This window comes from Budorcas taxicolor, chromosome 7, assembly GCF_023091745.1.
Source record: "Budorcas taxicolor isolate Tak-1 chromosome 7, Takin1.1, whole genome shotgun sequence".
Lineage (NCBI taxonomy): Eukaryota > Metazoa > Chordata > Mammalia > Artiodactyla > Bovidae > Budorcas > Budorcas taxicolor.
This window is the reverse complement of record NC_068916.1, coordinates 5,143,893-5,158,536: the sequence shown is the minus strand read 5'-3', so window position 1 is coordinate 5,158,536 and position 14,644 is coordinate 5,143,893. Positions and strand designations below refer to the sequence as shown.

Sequence of the window (14,644 nt, the reverse complement as noted above, 5' to 3'; positions counted from 1 at the left end):
AATTGTGACAGTGTATAACTGGCATAAGGATAGAAATATATGGGGGGAAACTCCTTACATTTATTGTCAATTGTTTTTTAGCAAGGATCCAAGAAAACCAGTGAGAAAAGATGAGTTGGTTCAACAAATGATGTTGCATGAGTCGGTTCAACTCATGCAAAAAAATAAAGTTGGACCCCCAACCTCTCATCATAATACAAAATGTATCTCACAATCAATCTCAGACCTAAAAGTAAGAGTTAAAATGATAAACTTCTTATAAGAAAACATAGCAGAAAAAAAACAGAAGCAGAAGATATTAAGAAGAAGTGGCAAGAATACACAGAAGAACTATACAAAAAAGATCTTCACGACCCAGATAATCACAATGGTGTGATCACTCACCTAGAGCCAGACATCCTGGAATGTGAAGTAAAGTGGGCCTTAGAAAGCATCACTACGAACAAAGCTAGTGGAGGTGATGGAATTCCAGTTGAGCTGTTTCAAATCCTAAAAGATGATGCTGTGAAAGGGCTGCACTCAATATGTCAGCAAATGTGGAAAACTCAGCAGTGGCCACAGGACTGGAAAAGGTCAGTTTTCATTCCAATCCCAAAGAAAGGCAATGCCAAAGAATGCTCAAACTGCCCCACAATTGCACTCATCTCACATGCTAGTAAAGTAATGCTCAAAATTCTCCAAGCCAGGCTTCAGCAACACATGAACTGTGAACTTCCAGATGTTCAAGCTGGTTTTAGAAAAGGTAGAGGAACCAGAGATCAAATTGCCAACATCCACTGGATCATAGAAAAAGCAAGAGAGTTCCAGAAAAACATCTATTTCTGCTTTATTGACTATGCCAAAGCCTTTGACTGTGTGGGTCACAATAAACTGTGGAAAATTCTGAAAGAGATGGGAAGACCAGACCGCCTGACCTGCCTCTTGAGAAACCTATATACAGGTCAGGAAGCAACAGTTAGAACTGGACATGGAACAACAGACTGGTTCCAAATAGAAAAAGGAGTACATCAAGGCTGTATATTGTCACCCTGCTTATTTAACTTCTATGCAGACTACATTATGAGAAACACTGAGCTGGATGAAGCAGAAGCTGGAATCAAGACTGCTGAGAGAAACATCAATAACCTCAGATATGCAGATGACACCACTCTTATGGCAGAAAGTGAAAAAGAACTAAAGAGCCTCTTGATGAAAGTGAAAGAAGAGAGTGAAAAAGTTGGCTTAAAGCTCAACATTCAGAAAACTAAGATCATGGCATCTGGTCCCATCACTTCACGGCAAATAGATGGAGAAACAGTGGAAACAGTTTGCAGATGGTGATTGCAGCCATGAAATTAAAAGACGCTTACTCCTTGGAAGGAAAGTTATGACCAACCTAGATAGCATATTCAAAAACAGAGACATTACTTTGTCGGCAAAGGTCCATCTAGTCAAGGCTATGGTTTTTCCAGTGGTCATGTATGGATGTGAGAGTTGGACTATAAAGAAAGTTGAGCACTGAAGAGTTGATGCTTTTGAACTGTGGTGTTGGAGAAGGCTCTTGAGAGTCTCTTGGACTGCAAGGAGATCCAACCAGTCCATCCTAAAGGAAATCAGTCCTGGGTGTTCATTGGAAGGACTGATATTGAAGCTGAAATTCCAATATTTTGGCCACCTGATGCGAAGAGTTGACTCACTGGAAAAGACTGATGCTGGGAGGGATGAGGGGCAGGAGGAGAAGGGGACGACAGAGGATGAGATGGCTGGATGGCATCACTGACTCAATGGACATGAGTTTGGGTAAACTCCAGGAGTTGGTGATGGACAGGGAGGCCTGGCATGCTGAGATTCATGAGATCGCAAAGAGTCAGACACGACTGGACAACTGAACTGAACTGATTGAAGAAAACATAGGAATAAATCTTTATGACCTTAGTTTAAGCAATGGTTTCCTAGGTATGACACAAAAAGCACAAATGGCAAAAGAAAATACAGAAGTTGGACTTCTTTAAAATTAAAATCTTAGTGTGTCATAAAGCACATTCAAGACAGTGAAAACACAGTCCACCTACCGTGAGAAGATATTTGCAAACCATATATCTGATGAGATGTATCAATAATTTATAAAGCACTCTTACAACTAAATAACAAAAAAAGTATCAATGTGAAACTATCACAAACTGAAAGAATATTCAGTAAAGTAGAATACAAAAACCCAATAGCCTGCATATGTAAAATAATAACATTAAGGAATTTCTGGGTGCTCCAGTGGTTAGGACTAGGCACTTTCACTGACGAAGCCTGGGTTCAATACCTGGTCAGGAAGCTAAGATCCCACAGGCTGTGCAGCAGAGCCAAACAAATAAAATAAAATAAAAATATGTTAGAAGATACCAATATCAGGAACAAAGATGAGTGATTACTATGGGCATTGAAAGAATAATAAGGAAATATTTACTAACTTTATAGCCATAAATTCAATAATTCAAGTGAAACGGACAGCTTCCTTAAAAGATAAAAAGTACCGAAACTCATTCAAGAAGAAACAAACCACTGGAATAGTCCTACATGTATTACAGAAGTTGAATTCATAGTTAAAAACCCTTCAGAAAAGAAAATTCTAGATTCAGTGATTTTACTAGCCATCACATGGATAAATCTCGAATGCATTATGCTAAGTAGAGGAAGTCAGACTTAAAAGACTACATATATGATATTCTAGAAAAGGCCAAACTATGTGGATGGAAAAGTAGCTTAGTGGTTTAAAGGGGCTGGGGGGAAAAGGAAGGCTTGACAATAAAGGTGCACAGGGAAACTGGTGGTAGGGTTGAGGGGTACAAAGGAATTCTATAACTTGGTGGTGGTGGTAACAGGATTGTATTTATTTGTCAAGACTTGCATGATTGGATACAATTACTATTTGTATATTATATCTTAATCAAAAAGGTTTTGACAAGTGGATGGCAGATCTATACATAGTGATTTACTTTAAAAAATTGAGTGGGCTATGAAGAAAGGCAAAACCATAATGATCTATAACACAGAATTTTCAAAAAGAAACAGTGTGTCTAGATCTGACTAGGAAGGAAAGAATATTGGAGGGAAAGCTGTTTTAGACAGCTATATCCCTAAATCTCCCTATTCCATATCTCTAGGCTAATATACCTTACTGACTATTGCAAAAATCTGAAGTTTTGTTTTCTGCTGGGAGTAAAACAAGTAATTCACATAGAGGAGTCTCAGGCCAGTTCAGGGCCCTTAGATGCCAAAATTGGAGGATTAGGAGATGGCTTACTTAATGAAGAGTACGCCACCTTTGACCTGAGTTGCCAGAACCCTGAAGTAAGACTCCCATCATTTAAGAAGGAGTTTGGGGTCCTCTGGAGAAGCTGACAAGCCCAAGAAATATGTCCTAAAGATACTGACATCAGCATCTCTCCCATGACTCATCCAGTTCTCTCCCTAGCAAGTTCAAAGTAAACAAGCTAGGTCCACATCCCAGAGTTTCCAATCATTTTTTATTCCAACACTCATAATTTCAAATAGAAGGCCAGACATCCAAGGAAAGTCTCTAAACACAGAAAATAAGCATCAAATCAATCAAGTTGAAAACAGCAATTTGTAGGAAACAAACTCAGCTGGGAGAAGAAAACAAAAGTCATTAAGGATTTCGAGTTCTTTAAAGTTTAGAAAAAATGAATACATTTCACTTTATTCCTCTCAGTGACCACAATGCCACAAGCCACTTATCATTAGATTCTGAAAGGTGGACAAAAGGAGGCAAATTAGCTAGGGACCTCAGGACTCAAATAACAACCCAGTGGGGAGTTTCCTGGGGTTTTCTTTCCTCCCATGCATCCAACTTGAGGTTAGGGAAGTCTGAAATCTGGAAATACCAACCTGAAAATCACACACATACACATGCCTTAAGAAAAGCTGAAGGTCCAGAAAAGTTTTGCCTACCATGACAAAACCCTTTTCACCACCCTGTTGTGGCAAACATGAGGAGAGCTGCAATTCCCAAACAGGCATTGCAGACACTGAATTCACTGGTAAGAGGCTATGTTCCAACCTCTTTTTCCTTTAGTAAGGTGGTCCTCATGAAGCCTGTGAGCCAAGATATCTCATACTCAGCATTATTGACATTTGGGGCTGGGAAAGCCTTTGCTCTGGAAGGATATACTGTGCACTATAGGATATACAGCAGTATCCCTGTATAACCCACCAGATGCCAATAGCACACTCCCCAAGTTCCTATAATCAAAAATATATACAGATATTACCAAATGTGCTCTTGGAACATCACCCCTGATTGAGAACCAGAGCTCTCTGACTTCACAACCCCTTGCAGGAAGGATAGGACATGCAAATCAGACACATTGTAGAGCCTGTCTTCTCTCCTCACCTGCAGTAGGAGGTAATACCCTTCCCCATCTCAAGCCAGCACTGAGAAGACTATGAGGTGGGATCCCATCATCTTGGAAGCATGCAAGTGGACAAATAAGAATAGTCCTTCAGAGACTTGATAAACTGCTGTTGGAACCACAGTTCACCAGAGTGAGCCAGGATGTGCATTCTGTACCTAAACAGATTTTCAACCTGCTAAAATAGAAGATTTAAGTGGAAGCCAGAGTCTCAAGAGTAATACTCAAAATGCATAGGACACAGTCCAAAATTATTTGTCACACTATTGAAGTCAGTCAGTTGTGTCCGACTCTCTGCGACCCCATGGACTGTAGCCCACAGGGCTCCTCTCTCCATTGGATTTTCCAGGCAAGAGTACTGAAGTGGGTTGCCATTTCCTTCTCCAGGGGAACTCCCAACCCAGGGATTGAACCTAGGTCTCCCGCATTGTAGGCAGACACTTTACCATCCATGCCACCAGGGAAGCCCTTGTCACACTAAGCCTTTGTCACACTAAGAACTAGTAAACTCTCAATTCCAATAAGAAAAGACTATTAGCCAGTCAGAATGGCTGCTATCCAAAAGTCTTCAAACAATAAATGCTGGAGAGGGTGTGGAGGAAAGGGAACCCTCTTACACTGTTGGTGGGAATGCAAACTAGTACAGTCACTATGGAGAACAGTGTGGAGATTCCTTAAAAAAACTGGAAATAGAACTGCCATATGACTCAGCAATCCTACTGCTGGGCATACACACCAAGGAAACCAGAATTGAAAGAGACACGTGTACCCCAATGTTCATCGCAGCACTGTTTATAATAGCCAGGACATGGAAGCAACCTAGATGTCCATCAGCAGATGAATGGATAAGAAAGCTGTGGTACATATACACAATGGAATATTACTCAGCCATTAAAAAGAATATATTTGAATCAGTTCTAATGAGGTGGATGAAAATGGAGCCTATTATACAGAGTGAAGTAAGTCAGAAAGAAAAACACCAATACAGTATATTAATGCATATATATGGAATTTAGAAAGACGGTAATGATAACCCTATATGCAAGACAGCAAAAGAGACACAGATGTAAAGAACTGTCTTTTGGACTCTGGGAGAAGGCGAGGGTGGGATGATTTGAGAGAATAGCATTGAAACATGTATATTATTATATGTGAAATGAATCGCCAGTCCAGGTTCGATGAATGAGACAGGGTGCTCAGGGCTGGTGCACTGGGATGACCCAGGGGGATGGGATGGGAAGGGAGGTGGGAGGGGGGGTCAGGATGGGGAACACATGTACAGCCATGGCTGATTCATGTCAACGTATGGCAAAAACCACTACAATATTGTAAAGTAATTAGCCTCCAATTAAAATAAATTAATTAAAAAAAAGACTATAAATGAGCATCAACATCAAGCTCACATAGCTATTGAATTACTGGGCAAGGAGCAACCATTATAAAAGTTCTCCATTGAACAATTATGAACACACTTGAAACATATTAAAGAACAAGAAAAATTGAAAAAATAGAAATTTCTGGCAATATATATAAAGACAAGGGGTTAATATCAAGAAATAGAGTGTACAGAGATTTCCCAATACCTCCTATGCTGATACATGCATTGACTCCCCATTAACAACCTCTGTACCTTCTGTCTACTTTTGCTGTGAACCTAAAACTGCTATAAAAAATAAAATCTATGTTGAAAAAAAAGAAATATAAGAAACAGAGCAGAGGTTGGCAAACTACTTACTTCTGTACATCTGAACTAATGTACATTTGTACATTCTTATCTAAGAACAGTTTACACATTTTTATTGCTTGGGGTTAAAACAAAATATTTTATGAGATGCAAAAATTAAATAAAATTCCAATTTCACTGTCTGTAAATGCAGTTTGTTGGAACATAGTCCTGTTCATTTGTTTATGTATTGTCACAACAACAGAGTTCTGACGTTTCCAGAGAGGGGGCTTAAGTACTATAGTGCATTTTTCCAACCCCTTTTCCCCCAACATCTGTATAGCTTGCTTTATTCAAAGGTACATTTGCAAATATGATCAAAAAGAGGTGTGAAAAGTGCTTGTACATTTCTGAAATGCTGCAACTGAGACGTGACCAAATCTAAGCTTGCTGGCTGGATGTTGGGAGACTCAGGAGGAAACTATTCCCATTGCATCAACCAACAGCCAGGCAGCTAAGGAGGGAGAGAGACCACCACCGTCCAGGGAGCAAGACCACCCAGAGTCTAACTGAGCACCCTCCAGGGAGTGAAACCACAGAGAGCCAGCCATGGTGAGGATGGGGGAGGTGGGTTGTGGAGGGGGGCCCCCTGAGAGCTGGCTCCTGGCTGAGGAGCGAGACAGCCGGTGTTGGTGCTGCGGCCCCTTCGTACTATCGTGTGCCTGGACACTGTCGCATGTTTATGGCGTCACAGGTTGTGCGCTCCAGCCCTGACGTCCTTGAGACCCGCCCACATGGCCGCGGCACTGACTGGCTCTCGCACTGGGCCTGGAGAGTCCTGGCCCATGACCCCGAGCCTCCTCCTGCTCCTGTTTCTCCTGCCTCCCACCCAGGTTGCAGCCACAGCCCACAGGCACCCTGCCAGTGAGGAGGTCGCCTTTACCCGTGATGTGGGTAGGACCCCTCCAAGCCCAGGTTGGCGGTGGTCCTGGCGGTGAATCCGGTGAATCCTGGGCGTCTGACTCCCCAGGGTGGAGACCCAGCCTTGCCCGGTCCTTTCCTTTTTCCACGCCTCCCACTCTCTCTCCCTTCACTTTGCACGTGGCCAGGCCCACCCTGGTGCCGCTGCTGCTCACACCGTTTGTCATTCTTCCTTCAGCCTGTGGCCAGCGTCATGTGCAAGGGAAGATACTGGGAGGCGTGGATGCCCTTGAGACAAAGTGGCCCTGGCAGGCCAGTGTGCACTATGCAGGTTTCCACATCTGCGGGGGGTCCATCGTTGATGAGTACTGGATCCTGTCGGCTGCCCACTGCTTTGACAGGTGAGTGGGCGGTGATGGATACCCTTCCCTTGGAGGCCTAGGGCTGCAGGAGGAACCACATGGACCACATAGGACTGGGACTTCTTGGAGTTGGGGAGAGAGTGGGACCCAGCACACAGCTCCATTCACTACAGCTTCTTGCACAGGACTGAGGACTCCTTTAAGGCCATCAGCTCTTCCAGATAGGTGTGGAACAAAATAATAGGATGAGAGGTGAGGTGAGGAGTCACATCTTAGGATGATAAGATGAGAGGTGATGAAAGACTCATCCTCATTGGCAGCTCACTGTACCTCTGACAAGCTCACCATCCAGCAGATACTGGTGAGTCCTTGAATCCTCCACGTACTCAGGTCAGGACTTCTTTGGGGGCAATTCTGCCAGTCAGGTCCCTACTGTGCTGGAACGGCTCACTTCCCACATTCTGGCTGAGAGCTTGGATACCCAGGCCCCCATGTTCCAGGACTCCTTGGGCCTGTGAGCTCATGGAAGCTCATCTTCCCATGTGTCAGGTGCTTGAACCACTGTACTTTTGTTCTCTGTCTCTATAGGAATAAGAACATTGAGGCATTTGATATGTATGTGGGTCTTGTGGACCTCAAGGTTGCAGGCAATCACACACAGTGGTTTGAGGTGAATAGGGTGATCATACACCCCACATATGGATTGTATCACCCTATTGGAGGCGACATCGCTCTGGTGCAGCTGAAAACCCGCATCGTTTTTTCCGACTCTGTGCTTCCCATCTGTATTGCACCCCCAGACTTGACTCTTTCAAACCTTTCTTGCTGGGCTACAGGATGGGGATCCATCTCTCAACAAGGTAAGAAACAAAGTGCAGGGTGGATCCCTTTATTGGAGCTTGTGGAAGGGATGATGGCGTTATGACATTACCGGAGAGAACACGTTCTGTCCGTTAAGGGGCTGCAAATATCTGAGGACTGGAATCTTTATACGTCAATCACTATACGTTTCTCTGTCAATGTGGAGTTGTACTTTATTCCTGGCTGGCTTTGTTGTATACAGAGAAGTAGTTACCTCTATTTTGAGTGTGAAACTAATGTTTTGTATACCAAGAGCACAAATTTCCAGCATAGTTCTTAAAATTTTTAATTCAATTTATAATCTTTTTTAACCTATGAAAAAACATATTAGTTATTCTAGTTATCTATAAAAACCTTGTACTTGCTTTCTAGGTTTAAATCTTTGTATTTTAGGATTTCTATGGTTATATAAAAGATTATTTTTATTTTTAATTTTTATTAAATTTTTTACTTTATTATTTTTAATATAAATTCATTTATTTTAATTGGAGGTTAGTTACTTTACAATATCATATTGGTTTTGCCATACATCAACATAAATCCGCCACAGGTATACACGTGTTCCCCATCCTGAACCCCCTTCCCTCCTCCCTCCCCATACCATCCCTCTGGGTCGTCTCAGTGCACCAGCCCCAAGCATCTTGTATCATGCATCGAACCTGGACTGGCGATTCATTTCATATATGATATTATACATGTTTCAATGCCATTCTCCCAAATCATCCCACCCTCTCCCTCTCCCAGAGTCTAAAAGACTATTCTAGACATCTGTGTCTCTTTTGCTGTCTCACATACAGGGTTATCATTACCATCTTTCTAAATTCCATATATATGTGTTAGTATACTGTATTGGTGTTTTTCTTTCTGACTTACTTCACTCTGTATAATAGGCTCCAGTTTCATCCACCTCATTAGAACTGATTAAAATGTATTCTTTTTAATGGCTGAGTAATACTCCATTGTGTATATGTACCACCGCTTTCTTATCCATTCATCTGCTGATGGACATCTAGGTTGCTTCCATGTCCTGGCTATTATAAACAGTGCTGCGATGATTGCATTTGCTAATCAGACATAGCTGTTGATTTCTGTGTATTGATAATATTTCCACCCACCATATAGGACTAATTTTTAATAGTTTGTCAGTTGATTATTTAGTTGTTCTAGATTTTTAAATATATTTTCTTCAGATAAAGCTTGTTTCATCACTTCCTTTTCTATATCTTATCCTTAATTAATTTTTCTTATCTTATTGCAATGACTAGAACCTCTAGTAGAAATGTTGCTAGGTCTCTTTTTCTTGTTTTTTATTTTAATTGAAATGCTTCTAATAGCTTACTATTGCATCTGTGACTTGATTTGGAAATTTCAAATTGATATCTTATATCAGTTTAAGAAAGTTTAACGTCTGCTTTACTTAATTAAAAAAACTCTTATTGAAGTTAAACTGATATAAATTCAAATTAGAATGTTAAAACTTTAGAATGTTAAATGTAATCCCCATGGCAAACATGAAAGGAAATTAAGAGGGAATTTAAATATTTCACTACAAAAAATCAACTAAATGATAAGAAGACAAGAATGCAAGAAAATGAGGCAAGGGGGAAGCTCTAAGGCATGTAGAAAGCAAGTAGTAAAATGACAGAAGTAAGTTGCTCCTTACCAATAATTACTTTGAATGTAGATGGTTGAACTCTCAAATCAAAAAACAGAAACTGGAATTAGGGAGATAAAGCCAAGATGGCAGAGTACACCTCCTCTCACTGGAACACATAAATTACAGTCATTGATAAAACAAATATTGATGAGAAAGACTGGAATCCACCAGAGAAGATTTTCTACAACTAAAGGTGGGAACCATGAAGAGATGGGTAGGAAGGGCAAAATCATAGTATAGTCAAGACCTATACGCTTGGGTGGATGACCCACAAATAGGAGGATAATTACAAATATGGAGCTTCTCCCCAAGGAATAAAGGGTCTGAACCTCACATTGGGCTCCCCGGTCCTGGGGTCCTATACCAGGAATATTTGGTTTTGGAGGCCAACAGGCGTTACTTTTGGGACACCCAGAAAGCTTTGAGAAATAAAGACTCCACTCTTCAGAGGCTCATATAAAATCTCACATGCTCCAGGACCTAGAGCAGAGTAGTAATTTGAAAAGAGCCTGGGTCAGATCCACCTGCTTATCTTGGAGAGTCTCCCCGAGAGGTAGGAAGCAACTGGAGCTCATCCCGCAGACATAGACACTGGTGGCACCATTTAAAGAGGACTTCCCTGGTGGCTCAGGTGGTAAAGTGTCTGCCTACAATGCAGGAGACATGGGTTCGATCCCTAGTTTGGGAAAATCTCCTGGAGAAGGAAATGGCAACCCACTCCAGTACTCTTGCCTGGAAAATCCCATGGACAGAGGAGCCTGGTAGGCTACAGTCCATGGTGTTGCAAAGAGTTGGACACGACCATTTAGGGGAGCTCATTCTATCACATGGACACTGGTGTTGACAAGCACTATTTTAAAATCCTCTGTCTAGTTTATTGGGCTTCCCCAGTGTAAAGGACAGAGAAGGCAATGGCATCCCACTCCAGTACTCTTGCCTGGAAAATCCCATGGACGGAGGAGCCTTGTAGGCTGCAGTCCATGGGGTTGCTAAGAGTCGGACACAACTGTGTGACTTCACTTTCACTTTTCACTTTCATGCATTGGAGAGGGAAATGGCAACCCACTCCAGTGTTCTTGCCTGGAGAATCCCAGGGACGGGGGAGCCTGGTGGGCTGCCATCTATGGGGTCGCACAGAGTTGGACACGACTGAAGTGACTTAGCAGTATCAGCAGCAGTGTAAAGGATCTGCCTGCAATGCAGGAGACCCAGGTTCAATCCCTGGGTCAGGAAGATCCCCTGCGGAAGGGAATGATTACCAACTCCAGTACTCTTGCCTGGAGAATTCCATGGAGAGAGTAGCCTGATGGGCTACAGTCCATGGGATTGCAAAGAGTCGGACATGACTCAGTTCACCACAGACCCACCTGGGAAGCCCACATTACATCCCTAGTACTTATTTATCTTGTAACTGCTGGAAGTTTATAACCTTTGACTACCTTCAACCAATTCCATCCTCAACACTCCCCTGCCACTGGTAATCACAAAACTAATCTCTTTTTCTATAAGTTTGTCTTTGAAGTCTAATTGATATGCTAGTTCCAGTTACACGACATAGTGATTTGGTATTTCTCTACAGCTCAAAATTATCACCATAAGTCTAATTACAACATGTCACCATACAAGTATATTACATAATTTTTTATTTTATTCCACACACTGTACATTTCATACCTGTGACTCATTTATTTTACAACTGGAAGTTTGTACCTGTTAATCTTCCTCACCCATTTCTTTCCTTACCCCAGCCCCTCACCTCTGGCAACCACCTGTTTTTTCTCTGTATCTATAACTCTGTCCTGTTTGTTCATTTGTTTTCTTTAGATTCCACACATAAGTGAAATCATACAATATTTGGGCTTCTTTGGTGGCTCAGATGGTAAAGAATCTGCCTGCAGTGCGGGAGACTTGGGTTCAGTCACTGGGTTGGGAAAATTCCCTGGAGAAGGGCATGGCACCCAACTCCAGTGTTCTTGCCTGGAGAATTCCATGGGATAGAGGAGCCTGGTGGGCTATATAGTCCATGGAGTTGCAAAGAGTCAGACATGACTAAGCAACACACACACACACACACACACACACACACACACACACAATATTTGTCTTTTTCTGTCTGACTTATTTCATTTAGCACAATATCTTCAAGATCCATCCATGTTGTTGCAAATGGTAAGATTTCATTCTTTTTTGTGGCTGGTTAATGTTCCATTATATATATGTACCACATCTTCTTCAGTTCAGTTCAGTTCATTTCAGTTGCTCAGTCGTGTCTGACTCTTTGCTACCCCATGGATCACAGCACGCCAGGCCTCCCTGTCCATCACCAACTCCTGGAGTTCACTCAGACTCACATCCATCGAGTCAGTGATGCCATCCAGCCATCTCATCCTCTGTCATCCCCTTCTCCTCCTGCCCCCAATCCCTCCCAGCATCAGGGTCTTTTCCAATGAGTCAGCTCTTCGCAACCACTCATCTATTAATGGGCACTTATGTTAGTTTAGATCTGAAGTGAGTCTCTTGTAGGCTCTTATATATGGGTCTTATATTTGCATCCATTTAATGTCATTTGATTGGAGAATTTGATTAGTTCATTTATATCTAAAGTAGGTGTTAACTACTGCTGTTTTGTTCATTGGCTTGGGATTGCTTTCATAGCTCTTTTTTGTTCCTTTCTTCTTCCTTTGTTCTATTTCCTCATGATTTGAAGACTATGTGTAGCATTTTGCTTGGATTCCTTTCTTTTTCTGTGTGTCTATCTATCTATTATAGATTTTCTTTGTGGTTGCCATGAGGTTTATATAATTCTTCTATAATACCTATGATTATTTTACATTGCTGATCTTTTATTTTCAAATGTATTTTTAACAACACTGCATATTTACTCCCCTTTCTTCAAGATTATTGTTTTTATGTATTTACTTCTTTTTGATCATGTATTTCTTAACTACTTATTGTGGATATAGTTTTGGCATTTTGTCTTTTAACCTTTTTATTGGCTTTGTATGTGTTTGATTTACTATCTTCACTATGTATTTGCTTTTACCAATGAGCTTCCTCCTTTCATAATTCTCATGTTCTAGTTGTGGTTTTTTTTCACTTGGAGAAGTCCCTTTAATATTTCTTGTAAAGTTGGTTTGGTGGTGCTGAACTCTTTTTTTCTTTTTTTCCTCATCTGTAAAACTTTCAATCTCTCCATCAACTCTGAATGAAAACTTTGCTAGGTAGATTATTCTTGGTTGTAGGTTTTTCCCTTTCACCCCTTTAAGTTAATCATGCCATTCCCTTCTGGCCTGCAGAGTTTCTGCTGAAAAGTCAACTGATAACCTTATGGGAGTTCCCTGTATGTAACTTGATGCTTTTCCCTTGCTGCTTTCAATATTCTCTCTTTGTCCTTAATCTTTGCCATTTTAATCACAGTGTGTCTTGGTGTGGTCCTTTTCGGTTGATCCTGTGTGGACCAACTCTCTGATGTCTGTTTCCTTTCCCAGGTTAGGAAATTTTTCAGTGATTATATCTTCAGATATGTTCTCTGCCCCCTTTTCTGTCTCTTCTCACTGTGGGATCCCTGTTATGCTGGTGCGTTTAATCTTGTCCCAGGGATCTCTGAGGCTATCCTCAGTTCTTTTAATTCTTTTTACTTTTTCTGCTCTTCAGCAGTTATTTCCACCATTTTATCTTCCAGCTTACTGATCCATTCTTCTGCTTCAGATATTCTGCTATTGGTTCCTTCTAGAGTGTTTTTAATTTCAGTAATTGTATTGTTTGTATGTTTATTCTTTAATTCTTCTAGGTCTTTGTTAATTGATTCTTACATTTTCTCCATTCTATTTTCAAGGTTTTTGATCATCTTTACTATCATTATTCTGAATTCTTTTAGAGGGGAGGAGAGGGTGAGATGTATGGAGAGAGTAACATGGAAACTTACATTCAGTTCAGTTCAGTTCAGTCTCTCAGTCATGTCTGACTCTTTGTGACCCCATGAATCAAAGCACGCCAGGCCTCCCTGTCCATCACCAACTCCCAGAGTTCACCCAAACCCATGTCCATTGTGTTGGTGATGCTATCCAACCATCTCATTCTCTGTCGTCCCCTTCTCCTCCCACCTTCAATCTTTCCCAGAATCAGGGTCTTTTCCAATAAGTCAACTCTTTGCATGAGGTGGGCAAAGGATTGGAGTTTCAGCTTCAACATCAGTACTTCCAATGAACACCCAGGACTGATCTCCTTTAGAATGGACTGGTTGGATCTCCTTGCAGTCCAAGGGACTCTCAAGAGTCTTCTCCAACACCACAGTTCAAAAGCATCAATTCTTCGGTGCTCAGCTTTCTTCACCATCCAACTCTCACATATGTAAAATAAATAGTCAATGGAAATTTTCTGTATGTCCCAGGGAACTCAAGAGTGGTGGGATGGGGTGGGAGATGGGAAGGAGGTTCAAGAGGGAGGGGACATATATATACCTATGGCTGATTCATGTTGATGTTTGACAGAAAACAACAAAATTCTGTAGAGCAATTATCCTTCAATTTAAAAATAAATAAAATTTTAAAAAAGCATCAATTATTTGGTGCTCAGCTTTCTTTATGGTCCAACTCTCACATCCATACATACTGGAAAAGCCATAGTTTTTTGACTATATGGACCTTTGTCAGCAAGTAATGTCTCTGCTTTTTAGTATACTGTTGAGGTTTGTCATAGCTTTTCTTCCAAGAAGCAACCGTCTTTTAATTTCATGGCTGCAGTCACTATCTGTAGTGATTTTGGAGCCCAAGAAAAT

The 14,644-nt window shown here is 41.3% G+C and overlaps 1 protein-coding gene across 1 annotated transcript in view; it reads left to right on the top strand.

The window, feature by feature from the left end:
* The first annotated feature begins 6,860 nt into the window (after window positions 1-6,860).
* PRSS38 (serine protease 38) overlaps window positions 6,861-14,644 on the top strand; it is a 38,874-nt gene continuing 31,090 nt past the window's right edge. The window contains exons 1-3 of the mRNA XM_052642617.1: window positions 6,861-7,020; window positions 7,226-7,388; window positions 7,938-8,209. Of these exons, the coding sequence (XP_052498577.1) occupies window positions 6,861-7,020; window positions 7,226-7,388; window positions 7,938-8,209 (595 nt within the window). The remainder of the gene's footprint in view (window positions 7,021-7,225; window positions 7,389-7,937; window positions 8,210-14,644) is intronic.